Genomic DNA, 27,783 nt, shown 5'->3' with positions numbered 1-27,783 from the left:
GAAAATGTAAATGTATCTTTTTGTACTTGGGGCCAGTCATGCAAAACAAAATGAAAGCTTCATGATAAAAGCAGCTTTCTTGAAAATAAATATTGAGGGATCATTACTGCTTTCCTCTGAATTTACAGTGGTGACAATAATAGATAATACAAGACTCCAAACCTTCCTGGGAAGATGCTGAGATAGTGACATTCAGCTGTGTTTTAAATGAGGGGATTTATTGGACATTTCTTAATTAGCCCAATTGTACTGATGGAAATATTGAAAGTGTCAGGAGTGTAACTTCTTGTAGTGGCCTTTTCTTTTCTTTTCTTTTCTTTTCTTTTCTTTTCTTTTCTTTTCTTTTCTTTTCTTTTCTTTTCTTTTGAGACGCTATGTAAAATTATTTACTCCTAAAGCCCAGTTAAACTGTCCAAGATGGGAAGGGGTTAGTGAGACTTATTCTGGAGAATAGGTGGAAAAGTTGGAAACCTCGTGCACGTAAGACCGATGTGCACCAGTGCGCAAACATCCTTTAACACAGTCAGAAAATATTCTTGCAAAATACCAAATGAAGAAATTATATTGTGTATATCAATGGCACCTCCTAGGAGAGAGTGTGGAGGATAACGAGACAGAAACTGCTTACCTTTCTTCTACGAGTTGCAAGAGTCACGCTAACAGCAGCATGGAAATCCTTGTAATTGTCCACCCTGTGGGAGGTCTTGGCAACTCTGCAGTACCAACCTTTGTCCTGAAATCATCCTCAGTGGCGTGGTCTATGTGCCACTTGCCAGACAAGTGCTAGAGGCACCTTAGGTGCCAGGCCCGAAGGCACTGGCAGGTTCCAGTTAGAGTCTGCTAGCTGCCTCCAATCACTGTGTTCCGCCCAGGGGCCATGAGAAAGCTTGCCTCTGTGACCTAATGCCTTCAAACTGCCCTGGAACCTTCCCTGTCTGGTGACCTGTATCCCTTCTGAGCACGAGGAAAGGAGCAGCAGCAAATTCACCCTCATTCACGCTGCCCTCTGTTGGCCTGTTACTGCACACGTAATTAATCACAACCTCCCAATTACCCAGTAACTCCAGATAGCTTTAGGTGATCTGAGAAATCCTGGTAACGGAGAAGTGCAGACATCAAAGACTGTCTCTCCTGTGCTCTCAGTGCCCCTGTGGGCTCAGGCAGCATGAAGGAGGAAGCTGCCTGTTTCAAATGCAGAGGGGGCCTGAAATGGAGTAGAGGGAATAGATTAGGACAAGGAGCCTACCTGGGTGAATCTGAGACTGGAGGCTGATGGTGTGGGTGGGAGGGGAAATTGGGAGTTGAAATGGGGAGAGACTGGGATTAGATGAGCAAGAAGACTGAAACTGGTCCAGGGAATCCAGAGGGGTGAGACTGAGGTCTTGTCTACCCTTAAAATGTTGCAGTGGCACAGCTGCACCTCTGCAGGGCTTCAGTATAGACACTACCTAAACAGAGAGACGGAATTCTCCCATTTATGAGTGAATTCACCTCCCCTAGCACTGTCTTCATGGGGACTTAGGTTGGCTTTGCTACACTACTGAGGGGTGTGGATTTTTTACACACCCCTGATTGACATAGTTAAGCCAAACTACTTTTCTAAAGTAGACCAGGCCTAGGACTTGCTGGGCAAGAAGATTGGGACTAAGATGAGATGCCTTAAGAGTAGAGACTGGGACTGGCTAGTTGAGAAGAATGGGATTGAAATGAAGAGCCGGGGTGGGGAAGACACAGGACTAGGACAGGGTTGGATTGGAGGGCATGGGACAGAAGGGATCAAGTTTGGGGGAACAGGCAAAAGAGTCTGTGGCTACTAGAGCACATTCCCCTCCAGAATGTGAAATGGAAACCAAGATTCCTGAGGCTTGTTTACATGGCGTGGCAGAGCGCACCAGAGGGGTGTGATCTGCAAAGCGCCCAGCTGTGCTGTGTAGATCCTGCTGGCACATTCCAAAAAGTACCTAGTTTGCATTAACGTGAACTAGAGACCTTTTAGAACACACCAATAGAGTGTACATAGGGCAGTTAGAGTGCAATATGTTTGAACACTTTAAAAATATACCCCTCTATGGGCGAGCAGCAGTGACCACCAATTTGGTCAACTTAATGTACCCGCTCTACACACAAGCACATCATACATAATTTGAAAGCTTATTATGTCTACCTTAAGATAACATATGATGGGGAGCTGTCAAGTGGTGCCATTACCATAGAAACGGGGGTAAACAATGACACCATCAACACATTAAAATGGCCACTTCGAAATATTTGCATTTGTTTCTGTTATTATTTCAAGACATAAAAATGGATTTCAAAGCATCACAACAACAATCTAAAGGCTAAAGCAAAATCTAATAATACATTAGTACAGGTATCATTGAACTGTAATAGCACTGGTGACATTTCTAGTCAACATCATTATCTTGTTCATTATGATTTCTGTCAAGAGTCCATTGGTTACCCAGTCTTCATTGCCTGGCATACACACAGTTCAGTGCAGGGAAGTTTGTTCTGACTACAGACAGTTTATTGTGCAGTGACCCCTACTGTTGCAGGCAGAGATACAGTTTTGTAGAAGCTCAGATGCCACTGGCCCTTGGAGAATACAAGAAGTAGCTCATCATCCACATTTGCCCATCCATGTTGCAATGATGATCCAATATCTGGTTTACCTGTGTGTGTGAAGACATCCAAATCTTTGTATGCCAAGATGCTCTTTTGACATACTCTTCAAAAATGTCCTCGTGTGGTGGGAGTTTGGCCAATGACTTGTCCTTTCTGGTGGCTACATTGAGCCACAAGCAATGTGGGTCTCCTTTCTCACGCTGGTCATACAGCACTGCTACCAACTTCCTTGCTGCAGAAATTGTGGCTTGTCTGTCACACTCTCCCAATTTGGCAAGATCTCTAATGAGGTAAGTTCCCTTTGTTTTGACAACACTAAACACAGATTTCCCCCCCCCCCAATCCCAAATAGTGATGACACAGATGCATCCTAGCAATGTATGTACAGCAAGAAGTATGTTGCAGAATTCAGGAGTGTGTGAATGTGTCACAAACTGCATGCACAGATACGAAGCGACACTAGTCAGTCATGCTCGTAATGGTGCCTGGTTTCAATCCACATGCTATCTATGTATTCCATTTATGGAAGGTAGTGAACAGCCAGGACCAAAACCTCTGTTTCAGGTGACTTAATTGCTATGGTTCCTTTGACATTTTGCCCTGGTCTACACTCGGGGGAGGGGGGGGAATCAACCTAAGATACGCAACTTCAGCTACGAGAATAGTGTAGCTGAAGTCGATGTATTTAGGTCTACTTACCATGGCGTGTTCACGGCGCTGAGTTGACTGCTGCCGCTCCCCCGTCGACTCCGCTTGCGCCTCTCATGGCAGTGGCGTATAGGAGTCGACGGGAGAGTGCTCGGGGATCAATCACTACCCGCCGATCCGGCAGGTAGTGTAGACATAACCTAAAAGACTCAAAAGCCATATTGGCACATATAGCATGCAGAAGCATCCTTGTGTCCACTTCCTCTTGAGTATTGTACAAGGCTTGGGTTTCTTCAACATCTCTATTGGTGATGGACTTTGCTACCTCACCATTGGAAAAGCCTCCAGCAAGAAGGAGTGTTTGTGGGCAGAAATGGTGTCCCTAGCCTCTGTTTGCCAGAAGCTGGGATTGGGTGACAGGGCCTGGATCACTTGATGATAACCTGTCTGTTCATTCCCTTTGGGGCACCTGCCATTGGCCACTGTCAGAGGACAGGATACTGGGCTTGATGGACCTTTGGTCTGACCCAGTATGGCAGTTCTTATGTTCTTGTGTTGGGTGTACTCCTGCACTCTCAGGTGCATTTTGAACCATGTATTCACAGAGGAATTTTACAAGTGACTGCTTGTTGGATGCCATGTTTAGAAACTTTTTCCACTGAGGCACAGGGCATTCACCAGTCACCTGGTATTTCTTGCATTCAACCTTAGATCCTGTCCAGTGCTGTCTTTCTGCAGTTTTATTAGTGTTACTGTTGTCATATCTCTCAGAGACTTCAGTTACAGAACTAGCTTTGTGAAATCCTAGGACCTGCCTCAAGAACTCAGCAGCCAGTTCACTGAATGTGTGGAATTTATTTGTCTCCAGCCATCATTGTATGACAGCCATGGCATCTCTGATGTATATGGTGGTTTCTTTGTTGCATGCTCTAAGCTCATGGATTCTTTCAGCTTGAGCTTCCAGCTGATGCACTAATTCAGCTTTGTGTGTTCTCATTGTTTCATCAGCATGGAAGAGAGTCACAGGCACAGGTCCTACTGGATGACTAAGAACAATTGCCATTGAAACATCATCTCTGCATCTTGCTAAAGATAGGGCTTTGTGGAAAACAGTTTCTGCACTTATAGCTGCTGTAAGTGTCCCTCTTTTGCCAGACTTAAATTTGGTCTTCTTGGCCATATTAGCAAATGTTTTGATACCAGTTTTCTTGCCTGGGCTGAAGAAGCTACATGTCCCATCAGAATCAAGTGTACCTTTCCTAAATCTCTCCATTTGTTTTTCACCAGCATCTACTATTTTCAGTAGAGACTCTTGTACATTTAATGTTACATGAAGTCTAGTAGATATGTTAATAAGCACCTCTGGATGTGATTCAGGGTCAAATGGGTTTGTCATATTGTTGATGACATAGTTGGTAAAGCTGTAACATAGTCTTCATCCCTCTTCAGTGCAGAGCCAAGGACTTGTTTTGTGGACTTTATCTTCACTTCTTTCTCTTGTAGCTTTTGCTTATTCACTCAGGACATGTTTTGTGAGGGGCATCTGACGAGCTGGCTTCTTTCTTCTAAGTCCTACAATCCGACTGCTGCTTTTTGAGTCTTTGATGACAGTTTTCTCTGTTCCCATGTCACTCCAAATTCCTTTGGAACAACCAGAAGTCTGACACACAGCAAATTCCCCAGATTCAAAGGCACTGTGTACTACTTCAGGGAGAATTACTATAACAAGAATGTAGATTGGTATCTAACTGGCATAGTTTGGGCCTGTTTGCAGTAAAGAACTATGGAAGCCTGGCACGCTGTGTGTGTAGGTGAAGCTTCCAATCCTCCTGTCAGCCTTCATAGAATCATAGAATCATAGAACTGGAAGGGATCTCGAGAAGTCATCTAGTCCAGCCCACTGCACTCAAGGCAGGACTATGCATTATCTAGACCAGTGGTCCCCAACGCGGTGCCCGCGTACTGGCCGGCGGACGAGCATCCGCTGAAATGCCGCCGACAAGCATCATCATCCAGAGGCGTCGCCACCAAAATGCCGCCGACTTTTGGCAGTGACGCCTATTGACGTTGCCGCTTCATGGTGGCATTTTGGTGAATGCTTGTCCGCCGGCCACAGTCCGCGTTGGCTCGTTGTCTGGTGCCTGCCAGACGAAAAAGGTTGGGGACCACTGATCTAGACCATCCCTGACAGGTTTTGTCCAACCTGCTCTTAAAAATCCCCAGTGATGGAGATTCCACCACCTCCCTAGGCGATTTATTCCAGTGCTTAACTACCCTGACAGTTAGGAAGTTTTTCCTAATGTCCAACCTAAGCTGCTCTTGCTGCAATTTAAGCCCATTGCTTCTTGTCCTATCCTCAGAGGTTAAGAAGAACAATTTTTCTCCCTCCTCCTTGTAACAACCTTTTATATACTTGAAAAATGTTATGTCCCCTCTCAGTCTTCTCTTCTCCAGACTAAACAAACCCAATTTTTTTAATCTTCCCTCATAGGTCATGTTTTCTAGACCTTTAATAATTTTTGTTGCTCTTCTCTGGACTTTCTCCAATTTGTCCACATCTTTCCTGAAATGTGGCGCCTGGAACTGGACACAATACTCCAGTTGAGGCCTAATCAGCGCGGAGTAGAGCGGAAGAATTACTTCTCGTGTCTTGCTTACAATACTCCTGCTAATACATCCCAGAATGATGGTCACTTTTTTTGCAACAGTGTTACACTGTTGACTCATATTTAGCTTGTGATCCACTCTGACCCCCCCAGATCCCTTTCCGCAGTACTCCTTCCTAGGCAGTCATTTCCCATTTTGTATGTGTGCAACTGATTGTTCCTTCCTAAGTGGAGTACTTTGCATTTGTCCTTATTGAATTTCATCCTATTTACTTCAGACCATTTCTCCAGTTTGCCCAGATCATTTTGAATTTTAATCTTATCTTCCAAAGCACTTGTAACCTCTCCCAGCTTGGTATCGTCCGCAGACTTTATAAGTGTACTCTCAATGCCATTATCTAAATCACTGGAGATATTGAACAGAACCGGACCCAGAACTGATCCCTGCAGGACCCCACTCATTATGCCCTTCCAGCATGGATGTTTAGAAGTAGTATCTGTGTAACCTGGAGAAAATGATCCCAGAGCCTGAACATAGGCGACAGGATACCATCCCCATGTCTGAATTCTCCAGTAGTAGTAGCATATGCTGAGCTATAGCATCATCAAGCTCTTTAATGACATGTTGTAAGGACTCAGTGTCTTCAGACTCAAACACCTTTTGAGTGTCAGCCAACATTTGCCAGACAGATGCTGGAACTGCATGAGTACCTCCTCCCTGCTCGTACCATTTAACAAATGAATAAAGTTTCAGAGCACTCGGGGCCTCAAATGTGAGAATCAAGCCACGTACAGCCCAGCTGAATTGCTTATCAGCAAGCATTTGATCTACAGCACAAGCTGGATGCACATCTGAATCAACAAGAAGGTCTAGCAATCCTGCATCTCCCCAAAATTTCCCAGTACATGCAATAAAACAGCACAGGGTGTAATACTGCCCAGGTGAATCACATTGGTAGAATCATTTGGAAGAATCCATTTCACTTGATGAGCATCAGCATTCAGCTGCTGATCCTTGGTCTGAATGGCTGCCCTAGAGCCGCTAACATAATCTTACATTTTAGCATTGTAATATAGACTATGGCCATGTCACTTGGTCTGGCATCCACAATAGGTGCATAAGCAACTGTCGTGTAAGTGCTCTTCTTTGTTGCCCTCTTGTGGTGGGAACCAGTCCAAAATGGAATCACCCAAGTGTGAACAATATCAACATCATTTGGTACTGGTAAGACATCAGAAGGCGGTAGTCTTAAAAGGAGAGATCTTGGACAGTGGTCATCTGTGACAAGGTGGCAAGAGTCTATTTTCTCAAGTACTTTTTCACAGTGAGTCAGTTCTGGGTGTGTTCTAGGTTTTTTAAATGCTGCTCACTGCACAAGAGACTCTGATTGCTCAGGGAGAGTGACTTTTCTTTTCCATGCTACAGTGATATTTCTTGTGATGCTGGATTATCTGCACACTGTTCTTAAAATGCCACTCTAGTCATTGAATGGAAGGTATTCTTTCCATCAATGGTCTCTGCGTTGATGTCTATATTATCATCTCCTTCGTGGATGAGATTTCCACCAGCATGAAGTGGAATAATTCCATTTGGAATGAACACACCACCCTGGAGTCTTTCTACTTCAGTTTTTGCAGCACTAGTGATGAACTGCTCCTCATAACTGATGCAGAATCATGAAGGTGTAGTAGATCAATTAAACTGCAAGCTCCAAATTCATGGTGTAGCTGTGCAGCAATACAAATCTTTGTATACATTGTCATTTGGTAGCTTTGACCAATGAACACTACATTGAGATGTTGAAATTAGCTTAAACAGTGAAAACTGTAGTCATAGTCATGTTTCAGTGTTTCTGGAACTGTGCAAAAAATGACACTTTCTCATTTTGGGCATCATTGTTTCATCTCACCTACAGGCTTACAGCAGCACTTGACAGCTCCACATGATACCTCATCTAAACATGCATAAAATAGCTTTCAAATGCTATATGATGTGGGTGTGTGTAGGGTAGGAACATTAAACTCCAAACATATGGTCCTTTTTGGAGAATTGACGCATGCTTATGATTGTGCTTTGCTGGTGCCATGTAGGCAAGCCCTGAGTCCCTCCATTCCACTGCTATCAGGAGTTAATTGTGAAACCCACTGGGAAATTGTCCCATCCTTCTCTTGTGGTGTTCCACGTAGAGGATGACAACCTACTACTGCTATCAGTTACTCTGTTAGCTCAGGTGGCAAAGGTCCCTGCGGTGGATCTAAAAGTTCCAACTCTGCTAAAGACCCATATGGGTGTCAGTAGGATGCAGCATGATGGAATTTCGTGTATTCAGTTTTCTCTTTAAAAACCTAGGAAGAAATAGTATGTGATCATGTAATTAAAGACTGTATCATAATTCACATGCACAAGAGAGCTGAATTAAGGTTGCATAGGCAACCTAAATTCTGACATTTCCTAACTTTCAAGTGCTTGACTTTGCAACCTTAATAATGTTCTTTTAAGTGTGTGTGTGTGTGTGTGTGTGTGTGTGTGTGTGTGTGTGTGTGTGTGTAGTAGGAGTATCTGGCATCTATACCCAGTAGGCAGTTTTATTTGGTTCCCAGTTTGTGAACAGCTCTCAAATGTAAGACTACTTTCTATGCTGTATCCCTGAAGATTTCCCAGTTTGTGAACAGCTCTCAAATGTAAGACTACTTTCTATGCTGTATCCCTAAAGATATAATAAGAATTGGGAGGAAGATATTCTATTCTATATAGGTTCTTATGCTGCCCTTATCTCCATATTATCTGGGTACCATCCAGAAGTGCATTAAATGTCTTGACTAACATCTGACACATGTGGCTTGTTCTCTCATCCTCTCCTCAGGGGGATGGTTAGTTGGTGGGCATTTACTATACATATTGTCATGTATTTATGTTAGAGAAATCAAGGTCAACAAAATGCACCTTGCACTTTGAGTGAAAAGTTGTGAGATGTGTGATGGTCCTTAGTTCTTGGGGGAAATCATTCCACAATCTTGGTCCCAAGCTCTTTCTCCTGTATAGACAAGTTTAACCTTATTGAGGAGGAGTGGAATAATCTTCGTCCTGGAGCTTTAATTAATCTTTTAGATACCTTGGGCCCAGCCCATTGTGTGCCTGGAAGATAAGAACCGAGCCCTTGAACTCAAATTGAAATTCTTTGGGAAGCGAGTATGATGAGTGGAGGACAGTGTGATGTGCTTGCAGTAGCCTGTGTTGCTGAGATGTACTGCAGCATTCTGTAGCTGTTAAAGTTTCCTGAGCGCTGAAGACTTCATGCCCAGATACGTCACAATGCTGCAGTCCAGCTGAGAAGTGACGAAGGCAGGAATAACTGAGACCAGGTCGTCGTCCACCAGCAAGAGATAATCTCCAAGCCAACTGGAGATGGTAGAAAGCATTACTCATGGATGCTGATATATGACAGCTTAGCCTCAGAAAGGAATCCAATAGCATTCCTAAACCGTGGACAGACTTGACCAGTGGTGAGTGTAAACCTTCCACAAAAAGAGACTGTACCTTAGAATGACATAAGAAAGCCAAGGCTTACCACTGACCACCAGAAAATCTGTTGTTGGCTTTGAGCCTCATGCTGCCCTGCAAAGAGGAGCAAGGAGCAAAAAGACCCCCCCCCCCCAAAGATGGGTTGCAGTAGAATAAATATGGGTGACAATTCCATGGCATGCCCCTGCCTGTCCTTACAAGGAGGCTGAAGAAGACTTGTCATGTGGACACCACATGGTTGAAAATATGTGAGTTTGGAGGAGTGAGGGTAGGGACAGGGAGCTGCTACCATATACAGCATGCTGTCCTAGGAACATGCTTAATGCACCACTGAGCGGAAATGCAATGCTGGTCTGACTGACATTATCTGCCCCAGAGATAGAGCACAGGCATGGCAAGAGGAGTCATGCTGCCATCGGGAGGAGTTGTTGTGCAGAGGCCTACACTCTAAGTTGTCCAGGGTAGCAAGAGTCCAATTCAGACTGTTCTATAAAATTGTTTGGAAAAAGGTATAAAAAGGAGACAGAATAAATGAGTCCAGACCAAAAGGTCTACTGAAACCACCCAAGAACGGTGTTGAAATCATGACCACTAAACAAGAGAATGGAATTGAAAATTAATGGACCAAATTTGGTGTGTCAGCAAGCAGGCCTAAATAGCAAACACAATAACGAGGGGATGAGCTATTATTCCTATCACCCCCTTTTGGGTCATTAAAAAGAGACTTGGAGGGGGGAAGGGTATCAAAACACGAGGGCTGGAGACAGGTAGACTGAAAGGAGTGAGCTCTACCATCATGGCTGCCACCCCAATCTTCTCCTGGAACCCACCCTAACACCCCTGGGCCTTCATTGACCTGACCCTGACATGCCCAGACCACATTGAGCCAAAGAGAGGGACACGGTTGACATCACCTCTACCAGGCTAAATCCCAAACACCGGTTGGGATGTGAGACCTGGGTTGTAGCTGTCATGCCCTCCCTTGAATATAATTTTCCTTTCCCTACCTTATTTCTTTTTTTTCTTCTCTTTTTGCCTCCTCAAATGAATCTGGCTTAGCCGACTAAGATTGTATCTTTCACAAGACTGCTGCGAGCCCACGACCAGAGAGGCAGATAAAAGCAATGCCTTAAATAGCCCAACACTGGGATAGCTTGCCAGGTCTGGGAGTGGTAGATAGGACTGTGTGCTCTAGGTTTCTTTAGGAGTGAGATTACAAGCAAGACTTAGCACCAGAAACAGAAGCTGCACTTAATGTCTTCATTGTGCTTTTCTCTCCCCTCCTATATGTTTTTCTTGTTTTGTTTTGAAAGGGACCAGAACTGGACTTTAACAACAACAGCAACTTCAACCCATTTCAACTATCTTTTTCTCTCCCCCCACCCCCCCAAAAAAGACAGTTATTACATCTTTAATACCATCTCAAAGACTGTCAGGCTGGGGTTTGCTAAAAACGCTACAGCTAAAGGGAATGAAGAAAAGCTTCCTTTAATACATTACCTTTCAAATGCTTTCACTGTTCTTCCTTCTTTTTCTGTAGCTTTAATAAAAGTTTAAAACGCTTTTTAATGGTGGTTGATTCCATGGGGCTAAGCAGGGCAAGGTGTCTGTACTCAAAACCATGAATCATGTTTAATGTTGTATAGGGACAGGGTCATGTTAACATCTTTGACTCTTTGGGCCATTTATTCCATTCCAATTAAGAGAGAGTGGAGGACCCACCAAGCCTCCCAGTTGGACCGGTCTCCCTTATGGAAAACCTCCCTATTCATGCTTGAGTCCCACTGAGGTCCATCCTCTTCCCCCTTGCTTTGCTCCACCTCACACTGCTGAATGAAGAGGGGCCTCTGGCCCCGGGTTTTGAAAGCAATCATTTTCAGACTGGGTGTCCTGCTGTCATTTATAAATATACCTGTTTGTTTGTCTGGTTTACAATATAGTGCAGTATCTCTAGAGCGCTATATTGAAGACTAATGGGAGACAGTTAAATGTACCCAGACTCTAGATCTACCCTGTGCACCTTCTAGCACTCTGTTTAAAAGATGTTAAAAATCAATAAAAATAAAATGTAAATCAGCCTCATCCTCCCCCCATCCCTATATCAGTATCACTTCTAGCTCGTGTACATTTTTAAAGCCTAGTACTTTCGAGCTAGATTAGCATCTAGCATTTACATGGCCATGCAGAGGTAGGGAGACTGTAAAGAGTCTCCATCCCTTCCCCTCTTGTGTGACCCACCTAAGGATTAACCAGAAACATTCAGAAAAGTGCAGGGGCTTCTCCCGCCGCCATCCCCACCTGTGCTGGAACAGCTGTCCCCAAAAAAGGGGTAGGGAGAGATGGGGAGTAGGTAGAGCCATGACTCTGCCCCTCAGCTCAGCTCCACAGGAAGAGTGTGCTGCACCCCTTAAAGGGAAATAGCAAATTACTCCACCAACCCCATCATAAGTGGGGAGCACCCATTGCCCCAGTGCAAGGCTGTAGCTACATTTAACAGTTTAGCTCTCAGGGCCCAGTTCTACCGTTCTGGCTCATGCTGAATAATATTTCATTGTGTGAGTAGCTCCATGAACCACCACTCGGAATAGGGGACTATGGAACACTAGTAAAGGTGGCCAAACTGGACCCTTAGAAAGCACTACAAATGACTGATTACAGATCACACAAACACATGGAGTCACTCTATTTGCTATTTGTGTAGAGCACATAATTCCATTAAGTGACATCTGCATCTTCGAGCTGAGTTGGGGTAAAGCTTCGTACAGATTGTTCTTCAGAGCATCTCTCTCTTATGGAAACAAATGCAAATATATCTGGCATGTAGCATTAGAAAACTACAACAGAACTAGTAGCTGGAATGCCGTTATTATGAGTACTAAATGTGTGTGTGTGGGGGGGGTTTCATGCATTTTAGGTACACAGGAAGCTACAACTATGGTAGCTATAGCAACCAGCACCCTTATCCAATGCAGAGTCAATATCCATCTCTATCACATGACACTACTATTTCTGGACCACTTCATTACTCAGCTTATCACAGAAGCTCTTCACAGGTAAGTCTATTGTCTTACTGCCAATGCATGATTTAATGTATTAAATAAAGATTTTAAACTGTCTGTAATCAGCATTCAAGCTATTTTAAACAATCTGTAATATGTGATGTTATATGCTATGCCCTGATTTTTACTCTCAGCTTTTACAGACCATAGCGGTCTAAAATTCCTCATAAACATTTTCATCCTGGCTGCAGATTCTTTTGCCAAAAGTCACTTTAATCTGTGAAGTTGTTTTTGAATACTAGGATCTTGAATGCAATTGATGGGATTACAAAAAAACGTTTTCTTTGCCAAGCACCAGTCTAAAAAATCAGTTTAAATAACTGAACATTTGCATTAGCTGTTCTGAAGTGAAACAGACTTCTCATTTGAAATAAGTGTTTTAAAATAGCGGCCATAATTCATCTGATGCTAGGATGGGGGTGGGGTGGGTGGACTGAACTTGTGACAAATAGTGCTTGAAATTCAACTCTTAAAACAGAGGCTCAGTATTTTACTGCAGTTCTGAAACTTATATTGGCATCTAATTAAATATGCTGGGTGAAATCCTGATCCCACTGAATGGGAGTTTTGCCATTGACTTCATGGAGGCAGGATTTCATCCCATGTTTATCATAAAGTTGCTTTAAGAACTTTTGTAACTTGCAGCACAATTTGGACTCTATCTATCTAATCAATCATGTAGTATTAAAATCAGATCCATTTATTAAAACTGTTTGTCTGTATGAGCCCAGTAATGGCTTGAGATGATATAAAGCCTTTGTGTTGGCTGTTTCAAACATATGTATTGGGCTTTTATGCACTTCATATTTAGGATGTGTATCTGACAGAGTCAGTCATTTAATTGTAAATAAAAATGATGGGTCTCACTCACCACTGCATTACTCCAGTTTTTATTTAATTTAAATGGAGTTACATTGGCATGACACTAAAGTAGTACAGTGGTGAATCAAGCCCTGTGTCTTCTGACTCAGGCTTAGTTTCACTGATTGGGTACTGCTTGCACTTTGTTTCTGCATGCATTGTGAAGCACTTTGGAATTCCACTGCATGAAAAGCACAACCTTAGTCCACTTTCTAGTCTAAGTCTCCTACTGTACATTAACTACACTATTTAGTTATTTCAGTTCATAAAACGGGCTGTCAGAACCAGCATGGGATTTAGAGGTGCAGGCACAGCCGTTGGCAACAGGATTAGGATGGGTCCACAAAGCAGTGAGGTTCTGGGGGATACATAGATGCACAGTGTGGAGCACAGCTCCACGGGGGCTCTGTGTCTGGGAGCATGCAGGAAACAGGTAGGGGCAGGATTCTGGAGGAGGCAAAATTGGGGGTGTCCATCTGTATGGATCCTCCTATCTTTCATCTATAGCGAATTTAGGGAGACACATAAGGGGCCACGAAGTGTACTCAGTCATTAGGCTGGAACAGCTTTCATGGAGGATGCAGTATGTCCTAATGAATAGAACATTGGCCTGGGACACAGGAAACCTGGATTCTATTCCTGGCTCTGCCACTTGCCTGCTGGGTCAACTTGGGCAAATCACTTCCCCTCTCAGTGTCCCAGTTTCCCCTTCTGTAAAATGAGGATAATGATACTCTGTAAAGCACTCTGAGATATATGAATGAAAAGTGCTGCATAAGAGGTAGATATTACTAACAGCTTGACCGTGACTCAGTGGCCTGTGTGAAGAGATTCCTCCCACAATTTCCTATGCATCTTCCAAGCACCTGGCTCAGACAATTATGCCAGGTGCTGGGTAGAAACTCTAACCTTTAGTGCAACAGCTATATCTACAGTAAGACGAATGAGGGATATTTAGGTTTAGTAGTGTAAGACAAGTTTGTATGTATCCGTTTTTCACTACAGTATGTATTTTTATATTCTGCAACAAATCTTTGAAATCGAAGACTTTTCACCTTTTGGAAATCAGTTTTCTATCTCACTGTTATTAATTGCAGAAAAATATATAATAACAATTGCATGAAAAACAATCTAAATATGTGATCTAAGGACACATGCACTGGCTTAGAAATTATCTAAGAACATGTGTCTGTGTGTATAATAGAGTGTTTGGCTGTTGCTTTTGTTTAGAAATTTTGTCCCTTACTCAGATTTCTTATCCTCTTGTGACAGTCTGCAATGTCAAAAATAGATAGTATACGTTATGCAAATAACAATAGAGATAACTACATTGAGTGCACACTAATTTCATGGTTAAGGCAACATATACACATAAAAAAAATTAAAATCATGCAACCATTTTGAGGGAGATTTCTTTTGCAAGCATTGTTTCTGTAGTAGACTGTCTCTTCAAGTCCAGGTTTCAAATAGCTTTTCTGCCTCCTTCAGCTCTTGAACATTCTAGAACAAAATAGAACAAGCAGATGTGTCTTAATTGATCATATTTCAGAGCAGTTACCTCAGCTTGAATTTAGTATGTTCTTTCTTACGCTGCTTGTAAACTGAGATTTTTTTAATGCAGAATGTAGTCAGCAAAACCCTATTAATGTGCTAATTTTACATTTAAAGGAGCTATAAACTGCACCCAAAGATGCAAGAATGCTTCCAAGAGTTTTAACATTGGCTGAAATCAAGGTGTTTTTTTAAAGTTTAATGGAATGCTGTAAAATCTCTGCACTGATAAATGTTGTCATTTTATTAGTCACCCTAATGCATAACAACTTAATTATGTGTTCTGCACTGAAAAACTAAAAGAGATATTATGAAGCCACATTTTTTTTCTAGTGGAAGCATTTGTAAGGGGAACCTGCTGCTAGGAATCATAGAGCAGAAGTCATGACTTTGCAAAATCAAAACAAAATGGGACAAATTTGCAGGGCCCTATGCAGACACAATTCCACTGAAGTCAGGGGAGCTGCACCCATTTATGCCGGGGTGAAGTTGGTTCCATCAGTCTGCATGGGCTTTTCTGTCAAGTGGCATATATTTACCAGTGTTTTTCTTTTCGAAAGAAATATTTTTCCACAGTCCACATTTGGTTTAAATAGAAAAGCGTAGTTGAGCATTATTTAGTGTACTACTTACCATATTTATTACAGTAGTGCCTAGGAGCCCATCAAGAACTGGGTCTCATTGCACTAGGCCCTGTACAAACATAAGAGACAGTCCCTGCCCCAAAGAGCTTACCATCTAAGTCAGTGGTTCTCAACCTATTTACCGTTGTGGGCAGCATATGCAGCTCTCTATGTGTTATGTGGGCCGCATCCACAAAAAAATATATATACTACCTGTATGGCACTGAGGATGTCACATGGGCTGCAACTGTGTGCTGATTGGGCCGCAAGTGGCCCATGGGATGCAGGTTGAGAACCATTAGTCCAAGTGAACAAATCAAACAAAGGAGCAGGGGAAAGGGTAACATGCAAGCAGAGTGAACAGTGTGATGGCTGCAAACATCACATTAGTCCCAGGATATTTTTGTTGCTTTTGTTTTATTATGTAAATCGTTTTGATGGGCTTATGTTAGGAGGGGATTAGTTAGATTGAAAGACAAAGGAAGAGTGGGGATTGAAGCAAACAGCCAATCAACACAGTGGAGTGAATGTTCAGAGGGAAAACTGCAGAAAGCAATCTGACGACTAGAGCTGGTGGAGACTTTTTTGACAAAATGTTTTTTTGTTGGAAAATGCCAATTTGTCAAAACCAAAATAGTTTGTAGGAAAGGGACAGTTTTGACAAAACTTTGTCGGGAAGGTTTCTCAGGTCCAGGATGGCGGGCGGGGAGTTGGACGGGAGGGAGAGCTACCCAAGATAGCCAATAGCCGGGTGGTTTGGGTACTCACCTGGGCAGGCCCGCCGACCAGGGGGGGCAAAGGGGGCAATTGCCCAGGGGCCTCGGTCATTTAAAAGGGCCCAGGGGCCCTTGGCTGCCACCACTACCGCGGTGGCGGCCGGGAGCCATGGGCCCTTTTAAATTGCCTGGGCAGGCCTCAGGTCTCCTAGGGGTATGCAACTGCTCCAGGCCCCGTGCTTTAGGGGGGCCAGCGCAATTGGCCAGTGCGGTCGTTCCCAGAAGTGACGGGTCGGTTCCAGAAGTGACGGCTTCATCACTTCCACCCTGGGCCCCGCGGCCCGGAATTGCTGTCAGCAGGCCTGCACCTGGGAGACATGAGTTCAAGTCCCTGATCTGCTTGATTTGGAGCAAGTCGTGTCTGTGTCTCACCTCTCTCTCTCTCTCTCTTTTTTATCAAATAACTTTAGAAGGTCTCAGTTTCATCTCGATGCAGAATAGGAAACATTTCCAAAATCTTGAAAATATTCATGGGCTAGGAAAACCGCTTCCCACACAGTTCTACTAATGCCATCATCAGTAGCTATGGGCTCCTGGTTGAACTGCTTTCTGCAGCTGCTGCGCTGGCTTCAGTCTCTCGCTGGCTCCTCTCCGCACTATCAGCTTGCTCCAATTCCCACTAAAGTCAATGGGGTCTTTTTATTGACTTAAATTGGAATTAGATTGGGGCCTTTATGCAGAATCTCTCTAAATGTAGCTTAATCTTAGCCTGAATATTTTTTAAATCCATTTGCCTTCTGGTGGCATCTGCTGATAGTTCTCAGAGCAGCTGCTTCCTATTTATAATTGCTCGGATTTAGCACACCAGGTCTGGCTCACCAGCCAGAGCACGGTGCATCAATGTGAAATGATCTACTGTGTGAATTTTCTAACTACTATCTCATTTTCAAGGCAATAATGCAGACCTCCATATGATCATATGTGGCTCCTGCAACTAGTGAAGCGTGTAATGTTTATACATAAACACCTGTGTATTGCAGGTTATACTTTGTAAATTACCCACCTACATAGTTTTAGCTGAACCAGATGCTGCTGGTGTTACCTCATATTTAATAGGTTATTGGCAACAATTTTGTCAAAGAACTTCTGAGCATTTCCACTAACAATCCATGGCACAGTGATGAGATGTATATTTTATTCATAATGTCACTGCCTAGCCAATCTGTGTTGACCAAAGTCCGCTGAGTTTTGATCAAAACTTTTGGCATGAGAAATAGATGAACTTTACCCTGAGCAGACTATGACTGAGTGTATCATTCAGTTAAAATATTCTTCCACTTTCTTTCTAGACACCCATCTTCTCCCTTCTCAGACTCCAGAAACTGTTTGCTACTTCACTGGACACTGAGTAATTTAGGCCCCAACATTTTTTTGTTTTGTAAAACACCAAGTACTTTCACTATACTTATCTTAATATGAAGAGCTGTGTTTTCATGAACATGAAACCATATTTGTTTTTAATATTTTAAAATTTCTAGTAACTGAACATATGACACAATACGTTCATCTCCAAGGCAGACATTTATTGATTGATTTAAACTTTCCGATGTGATGTGGAAACCCAAACACAATAGCATGGCATTAATGTACAAGAACTAGGAAGTGACTCTGACTGGAGACAGAATGCACAACTCACCTCTCTAGTTTCACTGTCCAAAGAAAATGTCACGTAAATATAATGACAATCCTCTCGAACCTGGGACCACCAGAGCCAAGAGCATAAGCCTCTATAGATAGAGATAAAGGACTGAGGCCCTGATGCATAAAAAGCACTTACGCAACTGCTTAAGACCATTCTTATTTAGGACAGCACTTAAGCATGTGTTTAAGTGTTGTACTGAATAGCAATATGTTCTAGAATTGGGGCCTACTTCTCATAGTTAGAAGCTGAAGCAAAGTCATATGTTCTATAGATCTTCATGGATTAGGCAGAGAGGGAAAACACCACACACTGAATAGTGGATTACACAAACATTGCCATGCCAGCGCTCAGAACATGAGACAGACCATGAAAAATGTGTCCCATGAGTTTCAGGACAAGTGGTAATGCTAGGCTTTGATCTCCACGTTGTGTTTACAGTGACAGCAATTTGGGGCAGTACATGTTTTGTTCAGTGCACAATGATGACTGGAGCGCTACAGATGCGGTATTTATTGATGTTATCTGTTTAAGGCCACAATTCCTTTGGAACTCCAATATGGCAGTAGTTTAGTTTATTGCGTGAGTTTAATGTGGGCAGCAAAGTGCCTGGAGGTCTACTAATGAAATAGGATTATAACCCACATATCTGTGGGTACATGTGACTGGAGACACCTTCTGCTAGACAGCACATGTGCATGTTTACCTGTGTACCTTCTCATAAATAACCTCTTCGCTCCTGCTAATGCTCACTGTGGTGTGGGATATACTGGTAGCCCTGGTAACTCTAATACTACTATGCTCCCTGTGTGAAATTTGGGGTTGCACTTCTAAGAAGCACAGCACAGAACTCGCACGCTGGGGTTGACAACAGAGGCTAAGGTTGCTTTAAGCCTCGTTTGCACTTTGCTGACACTGGGCTGTTCCAGGGACTGGAGAGGCCCCCAACATAACTTAGTCCTGAAGTCTTGTCTAAGTTACAGTAGCTTTGCGGGGCTGCCCTATGGGCCGCAGCAATGCATGAGCAGCCCTGCCTCTGACATTCCCCTCACAACCACTGACATGTCCCTAGGCCAGGTTTGGGGAGGTGGGGGAGGCCATGGAAGACAGTCTTACTCCTCTCTATTTGCGGTGCTTGCACCAGGTGAAGGAGGTTCTCCTCCACCTGGAACTAGTGTTTTTAGAGCCCCTTTATACCACCCTAGCCCTTTTTGCCTGCCTTAATGGGGCTGGAGAAGGGGTGAGAACCTCACCCCATGTGTACTATATCCTTACACAATAGCCTTCCCTTTTCCATATGTCCTCATCCCCCAATAACCACTTTATAATCCTGGAAACTGTAACACCCATTAGAATCAGCCAGTTTTTCCTTATAGATAGTAATGACATTAAGAATAAATAAGGACCAATATGTCCAAATCCCATTTAAGAAACTTGAATTATTGTTCTAGAAGATATAATTTCATAACTGTCCATCAGACTGTTATGTATTCAACTGAAATAATCACGTACTTCTATTGGAAAGCAGAAAATGACATTTTAAAAAATAAGCATCGGTAAAAATGTTCAAAGTCCCTAAGTCCCATTTTCAGAAGTGCCAAAATCACTTACCCTATATCTGTGAGGGGCCAAGACACACCAAACCTAGCTTTGTACAGAAAAGAGTCAAATTAAAGGTTAGAAAGAAACAACCGATACATAAATAGCTTTTATTATTAAATTTGTGAGATTTTACTGTACAACTTTGCACAAAGTTCATTTGTAACCAGTTATTTAATACAGATATAACTTTTGACCAGGTACTTGTGAATCCTAAAGATAATGTATATAATAATGACTTCCAATGCTGTTCAAAAGTGTGAGCTAATGCAGTATAAAGTTAGAGCTGCATTCATAAGGAAAATATTTTGCTATTTGGACAGAGACACCTTTCACCTCCTTGCATAATCAACCGGCTTGCTAAAGGGTAAGGATAAAGAGATTATTCTTTAGCCTTGCTCTGAAGGAACTCAGACTCCATTGGTGGGAGAAGACACTTAACATAGTATTTTCTAAAATAATACTAAAAGAAATTGAGTTAATTTAAAATTTTTGGGGAAAGGCCTTAACAATAATCAGCTTAAAGTCATCCAAACTTAAAGGGGTTAGTGTTTCTTGTCTAGTTTAAACAGCAGTGGTAGCAGCAAGTGTGAGTTGACCCAGAAAATAGTAATTTCCTGTCAAGAGCCCTCCAACAAATGTCGCCTTTATATCTGGCAAAGATCACTAGGCCCCAGTGTTTTGAGTTCAGCATGCTTAAGCACTCTTCATTAAACCGGATGTAAAGTGTGAAAGGTGATTCAGGCAGCCTGGGCAGGCATCCGCGCAGATGGCTATGCTTTGGACACTCCAACAAGGCTGAATAGATGCTTCATTGGTTGAGTTAATAGTCAGGCAGGGGCCAATGGGTACTTTAAAAATATTGTCTTTCAATGGTCTCTTCACTGTAGGGAAAAAGAAGTCACTGACTCATTTGCAATTAGCTGACCTACCATTACAAAACTTTCCATGTTGGATTCAGTCATAACAGAATTTATTGTAAAATAGTAGATATTTGGAGTCCATATTATTTTCAGGCAATTATTCTTTTTATATTCGTGACACATTCATAAACACAGCTGCATCTGAGGTATTTGACTAAACAGAAAAGCAGCACACTGTATCCTGTCCCCTTATACTCAGTCATTAGCCCTTGCTCTGGGTAAGCCTCACTGTGGCATATTAACTGAAAGTGGGAAGGCAGATTAGCTCTCCCTTTCAATGCATTATGGAGTTTGCTCCATAGGCCAAAGCTTAAATCCAAAAAGGGCATCTTTTTGATATGTTCATCTACTCTACCTGCCAAGTGAACTGCATTGTGTGACTCCCTCATATAATAATGACATGGCATAACCTGGAGAACCTATGAGGATTCCCTAGAGACCAGTCAGTTTCCCTAGAGACCATTAGGTTTCCCTTGTTGAAATTTTAGAAGCCTGCTATACATCACAGAGAGAGCTTCTCCTGGAGTGTGTAAAGTCCTCATTCTCAGTTCATGCAAGGAGGTCAAGCCCTGGCTTTGAATCCCAGCCTTTGCCTCACAGCTTCAAGCAGGAAATTGTAGCATGTCAGGATAACAGAATGTTCTAGTCTGATTAGCAAGAGGGAAAGTTGTTTAGAACATCAGGAAGAAAAGATTTTTTTAAGCTGGAACACTGGCTCCAAATGTAATGAAACTCCAAGTTAACATTAAATTCTAATGTGAATTAAGAAATAAATCAATCACAATGTTTATAAGACAACATCTTGATTAGGCCAATATAGTATCTTCCCAGTTTATCTCCAGTTCAGACCAACCTTCACTCTGTGGGCCTCTGGAGAGTACACATTTTTCGTTTAAATTATCCCTGAAGCTTTTACCTTTTTGCAAATGGTTCATCCTTTTCCTTGCACCTGGTAACAGGACAATTTGTGAACATTGCTCCTCAGGGGCTTCTGAGGCTAGGAAGGAGAACAGCTCACAGCTTTGGCCACTGTAGAGTGGGACATTGCGGTTGATTTAATGACCTCCTCTGAACAGGTCTAGCCAACAGGTTAAATTGGACACTAGGCTACAGATAAGGCCCTTTGTTTTAATTTTTTACTGATTTTTACTGAAAAATTCCCAGGCTTTACAAAAGCTATTGTTCTATTTTCATTCAAATTTTGGACCACACAAGTACATGACAATACTGATTGTTATATTACATTAGGTAGATGTGTTTATTTTAATAATAGATTAGTCTGGGGTGAATGAGAGGCTGTCTGTTAAAGTAAGGCAATGCAGTGGAAGACACACACATATATGCATGCACGTGCATATGGGTATATATTGTTAATGTACAGTTCATCAAATAAACTACAGCATTAAGCTGCTTTACTTTCAATACTCTGACTTTTCTCTATTTGTTGCTTTTTTTTAGCCTCACATCCCCCAATAATAATCTCAATATTTACCCAGAAAACTGTGAAGTTAATCTTTTGCACTGATTTTTGCCCATTTTTAAATTTTTGTAATAAACACTGACATTCCTGGGAAATTTTAAACAAAATAGAAACTGAAAATGAAGGGCCTTAGTTACAAAGTATTGTTTGACTGTACTCTACGGCAGCACATTTGTACAGCTGGACATATGGCAGAGGTGGTCTATATTTCCTAGCATCCCCATATGATTGACTGAATGAATTTCAGAGGGATTTTACCTTCCCATTTCAAATATTGCCTTTGTGGTCCAAGAAGCCTTAGTTCTTGAGCATATTAATGAGAAGGCTCTTCCACAGAGTTATTCACCTGACACTTTAAAGATATGAAAAGTTATTAAACTTTACCTGGAACTACTTAGATTTTCCTTAAATATTTATAATTTCTTTGACAGATTGCTCTAAAAATCTCTAACCTTCACCAACCAGATTAGTTACCCAATTCAAGTAGACTGCCATGGTCCTAAATTCTAAGCCTGATTCAGAGACTGACTCCCTCTGTGGCCTTAAGTCCCTTAATGTAAAATGTCAAGACTTGATTTTCATTGGCGTTGAGTACCTGGAGTTCTCATTGTCCTCAATGAAAGCTCTAGGTACTCAGCATTTCTGAAAAGCAAGGCCTTTAGGGTGAAATAACGCCCCATTGAAGTCAATGGCAAAGCACCACTGAGTTTTCCTGTCAAACATTGTACAGGAAAATATAATATGCTACATGTGTGGAGATGAGAGCCATGTGATAAAGTGACAAGCCATGTGTTAAATGAATGCATCATGCATCTTTGACCTCTTCACCTGCCCTCTGCTAACTAATCCATCTTCCCGGGATTTAGCTTCAAACTGCTGCCATAAAAAGTATCTTACCACAGAAAAGTGTCCCTCTTTCCCTCCTAATGTACCCCTACTCAATATTATTACACATATCACTACAGGGACCATGACTTGTTTGCTGCCTCCCAGCTATAGAGGGCAAACTGCTCTCTTCCCTTCTGTCCTGCCTTCAGCCTGTCTTCCCCTTAGCAGGAGGCAGATATCATCCTCTGTTCTCCTGTTTCCAGCTGTCCCTTTAGACAGCCGGAGTGTAGAAAGATTCTTTTTCATAACTCACCATCCCACCTCTTTGTAGAAGCTCTCCAGTTAGCAGAGCTAGTCAGGATTTTTCCATCTGAATGATTTGCTCACAGAAAAAGCCCTTTTTGCAAAATTAAATTGTTTTGTGGGAAAACTTGCATTTTGCTAAAGAAAATTATTTTTCTGGCAGGGAAAATTGAACTCTCCAGCTGCCTGCGTGCAGAAAGTAAAATGGATAAGAGTCTTCCAGGTGGGCAGCCGGCAAGCTGAAAAATTCCATTTCAGTTCTCCCAAAATGGAATTTCTCGTTTGTGGAAAGTTTTCAGATTGGGATAATTTTAAAAAAAATGTGATGTTTTTCACAGAAAGGGATTTCCGGATTTACCAGTTAGTTCCCTTCTAGGTGGACAGACCTTGGCTCCTCTCTGCAGAGGCTGGGAGACAGGCTTGTAAACATTTAAAGGGGACAGACCGCCTTTTTCTAAAGGTCCTTTTATCTTTCCTCTTGGGAATGCAGTAGAATGAGCAGGAAGCATGACATTTTAAGACCTGCTGTTTATTGGATAATAAGTTTCTTGATTCGAATTGTGACAAATTTGGGTTATTTTTTTGCTGGTGGACTATCTTGCAACAGTTATTGTTTTGCTGAATGTATTTGATGTTTGAATGTAATGATCTGTTCGCAAACCATTTCTTATTCTGTGGATTAATTGCAAACATTAGTATTTAATACTCAACCTTTGAAATATAAACTCTGTTGATGTGATAGATTAAATGGTTTAGTTTGTTCCCTGATTGAATAGGCCAGACAAGCACTTCTGGTGCAAATATTCACATGTGCAAATTTAGGCTCCAATCCTGCTATCTGACCCCTGTGGGATGACCCTGCCCCTATGCAGAGCCCCACTGACTTCAGTGGGACTCCATATGGGCATAAGGGTCCACTCATATAGATCAGTTTGCAGGATCAGGGCCTTTTAAATTCAGTTTCAGAGAATATTAGTGCATGCAACTTTAAAATGCACTTTACCTGAACATATGTGTGAATAAAACTTGAACACTTTGAATGTTCACTAAGAGTCTCTTATTGAGAGTTGCTATGGCTTTGGCTGTCATTGCTGAGTAATGGCATAGCATTCATGAGTAGAAGATGCTCTGGTTAAGGCTGAGAAACCTCTCATCTCCCTGTGTAACTTCCTACTATTTTTCCTCTCTCTTTATCTCAAGACTTCACTTATCACTGTCCATTCTTCTGCTGCCTACCCTGGTATGTCTATTCCCATATTCTTTTGTATTTAGTACCAGTTCTTATCCATAATACCCTCTCTGTTCTTTCCCTTTTTTTCCCCAGTTTTGCTTTCCATTAAAACAACTAAATCTCCCTTCTTCCAAGGCCTCCAGTCCCAAATGCTGACCTCCATCACAAAGCAAGTTCATCCACTTTCTGCTTGGTCTTCATCTTCCTCACCAACCTATGCTGCTGCCTTAGGAGTCTGCCCCTCTACTAGTCCTCCTCTGCACTATCCCTATCTCGTCAAGACAATGCATGTGGCACTAAACCACCACCTGACTCTCTCCAGAACATCAGATCTGTTCCTATGCAATCCTTACCTACTTCTGGATGATGACTTTGAGATCCCTCAGGTGGCTTAGACCTGATCATTAAACTATAGTTTCTCTCCACTCAATGAGTCTATCCCCCATTTACAATAGAAAAACTCCTTGCCTCTAAATATGGAGGGGGTTTGGCTATCAATGGTAATCCTGCATTTAAATTTTTCCTTCTTTCCAGCAATACCTACTCATCTTCCAAATAGTTTTCCCCATCTTCCATCACCATACAACGCACAACTCTCCATAATCTATAGGCTATTTTGGATTAATAATACTTATGCTCCCTTTTCTCCAGGAAATAGTACCATAGTCTCTCATTTTCTATCCCCTTCATTGGCTTCCTCTTCATCTCTGAAACTAATTAATTACAATTTCCTTCATTCTCTTTAAAATTCACAATGGCCTCCCACAAGTGGTACTATCGTCCCTCTCTGTCTTTGTCCACCTGCTGCCCACCTACTTGCTCCACTCCTCCACTCATGAGTTCCTTTCTGTCCCCACCACATGATTCACCACCATTTTGTATTCCTCTTCCACTTTCATGCCCAGTCTGTCAAATGTTGTTATACATCTACCAGAACCAAGTGGGGGACAGACTTTTATTTATAATTTCCCATTAAGAAAGTTACTGACCTCTTCAAACCTCAGCCTTGGTATAATTAAAACATGCATTGTTGGGCAATCTGTTCCCCCTTCTCTTCCATCTAAGCTCCTCCATCTAATCACTTCCTGTCTTTGAGCCTGATCTCCAATGCCCTGCACCTAGTGTAGTTGAATCAGAAGGGTAGAGTATAACACTCACTTTGCCTTGCTGTAAATGACCACACAAGGTGTAGGGCAATGAAGAATTAGGCCCTTTAAAATCTGATGTTTCAACATTTGTTTTTCTTTAGCTCTCAGTTAACAGTCTGTAGAACATCTCATGTGACACAATATAAATGTTATATATAAAAAAAAGAAAATGTATTGCTAAGAATATTTACCATTATGAATTTACTGATGTCCTTTACAGCTCCTTAAGAATAGTTCTTACTACAAAGGCAACATGTATGCTATTGCCTGTTCTAACTTTTTTTTAATGTGTGTGTTTAACATTTTTAAAATGTGTTTTTATTTCTAAGTACCCTTTTAACAGCCCGACATCCAGGATGGAGCCCTGTTTGATGAGCAGTACACCAAGACTACATCCAGCCCCTGTAACTCCTCGCTGGCCGGAAGTCCCATCAGCAAACACGTGCTACACAAGTCCATCCATGCACTCCACAAGATATGGAAACTCTAGTGACATGTACACACCCTTGACAACACGCAGGAATTCTGAATATGAGCACATGCAACACTTTCCTGGCTTTGCCTACATCAATGGAGAAGCCACTACAGGATGGGCTAAGTGAAAATGTCTGGTATGGCATGAGCCCCTATATTTAATAAAGACAGAAAAACTTTATATCTGGCTATTACATGGGACTTTATCTGAACATTCGTTAACGGACTTGAAGATAGAATCGAGCCTGGACAGATAATTTTAGTTCATAATCTGGACATACTGCAGACCAGTGTGACGGAGTGTTTCTGTAACAAGATTTAACTGTTACTATAGAGCATTATATTGGCCAAGCTGTGCCTTTTTTTTCTTCTGTCGTGTGGTCTGGCCCTGTTATGATGTCACTTTCACTGAGCCATTCCCCCCCCCCATTGACAAATGTTAATTAGTCTTTAAGGAAAGATGTTATAGATAAATCTATTTATAATTTGAGATAAAGACAAAAAGTTGACCATAACAAAGCTCTGGCACCTCTACTGGGTTCTTTAGAGACATTCTGTCAAGTCATTACTTGTTGTCATAAATTCCTTTTTTAGGCTCCTTAAATGGTATGTGTTGTTATAGGCTTCAGTTTACACATAATTTTGTATATTGATGCACCTTTCCGTTGATCAAATAAGTGTTATCCTTACAAAAGAAAGACATGTAGCATTGAATGATACACTGCCTTAAGTTGACTGTGGTTCTTATTATATATGTATTTGTATTAAGTTTGCACAATCTGGTTAAATGCAACAGCTCTGGTCAGTAACATCACGGTTAAGAAGGGATTTTGCGACTGGTAAGGTGTTGGATTCAGAGCCACATATGTTAAATACGATGATACTAAGCAATTATGTAAAAGTGACAATACAAAACAAATTATTCATTTCATTACCTATCGACAGGTATGAAAACTGTTCTTCTGATTCCTTCACAAGATGACAACTCAATATGCGTCTACAAAAAAATAATAATTCAAAGCTGTGCCTTTGAACTTATTCTGTAATGTGTATGTGTGGGAAAATGTATTGTATTTTTGGGAGAATTTTTAGTAGACATTTTCTGTGAGATTTGTAGGTATTTGTGAGTTTTTGTTAGAATTTATTAACATAGGTTTTTCTTCTGTATTATAAAATGCGCCAAGCAATTATGGTGGACCTATTACCCTATGGGTAAGAAATAAATAAATGGAAATACGACATCGGGCATTTTAGTAATTGTTATGTAAATAAAATCTTTGATAACACCCAGTGTGATGATAACCATGTTTATGGCTAAAATGGAAATAAATATTATTTGTACAGTTGTGCAAGATATATGAAGGATTTTCACACTCAGATAAAAAAAAGTTTTTGAAACTAAATATATTTTATTTTAATTTATTTGTACACCGTGACCTTCACAGGCTGACAACTCTTTAAACAAATCTTAAATGTGGTGGAGTATGCCCTTATCCAGCAAAGCACTTAAGAATGTGTGAAACTTTAAGCTCCTAAATAGTCTTATTGTCTTAAATGAGATTGCTGGGTTGCTTAAAGTTACAAATGTGCTTAATGCATTGCTGGATTGGAGCCATATACAAGCCAAAATCTGGTGACATAGTTCACTCAAGTAATCGTACTGATGGAAGGGAAGCAAGTAATTGCATTGGAGGAAAGCAAGATTTGTCTCTATATAAATATTACTTTTATAACAAGGCCGATGTCAAATAGTGCTGGAAAAACAAAGCCTTTGTTTTCTTAGAACAGTGAATAAAGGGGCCAAATGTTCAATCCATGCACACCCAATGTCCTGTTTAGGTCAATGGGGTTATTACAGGGTGACTGGCCCCTTTCAGAGGGAGCAG

The 27,783-nt window shown here is 41.7% G+C and overlaps 1 protein-coding gene across 4 annotated transcripts in view; it reads left to right on the top strand.

The window, feature by feature from the left end:
• RFX4 (regulatory factor X4) overlaps positions 1 to 27,300 on the top strand; it is a 133,186-nt gene extending 105,886 nt beyond the window's left edge. For all 4 annotated transcript variants that reach the window (XM_024100056.3, XM_024100057.3, XM_065581744.1 and 1 more), the window contains exons 17-18: positions 12,317 to 12,455; positions 25,753 to 27,300. In XM_024100056.3, the coding sequence (XP_023955824.2) occupies positions 12,317 to 12,455; positions 25,753 to 26,025 (412 nt within the window). In that variant the 3' untranslated portion in view covers positions 26,026 to 27,300. The remainder of the gene's footprint in view (positions 1 to 12,316; positions 12,456 to 25,752) is intronic.
• Positions 27,301 to 27,783: the final 483 nt, after the last annotated feature.

This window comes from Chrysemys picta, chromosome 1 (assembly GCF_011386835.1).
Source record: "Chrysemys picta bellii isolate R12L10 chromosome 1, ASM1138683v2, whole genome shotgun sequence".
Lineage (NCBI taxonomy): Eukaryota > Metazoa > Chordata > Testudines > Emydidae > Chrysemys > Chrysemys picta.
The sequence above is the reverse complement of the archived record's forward strand: the minus strand, read 5'-3'. Positions and strand labels throughout refer to the sequence as shown.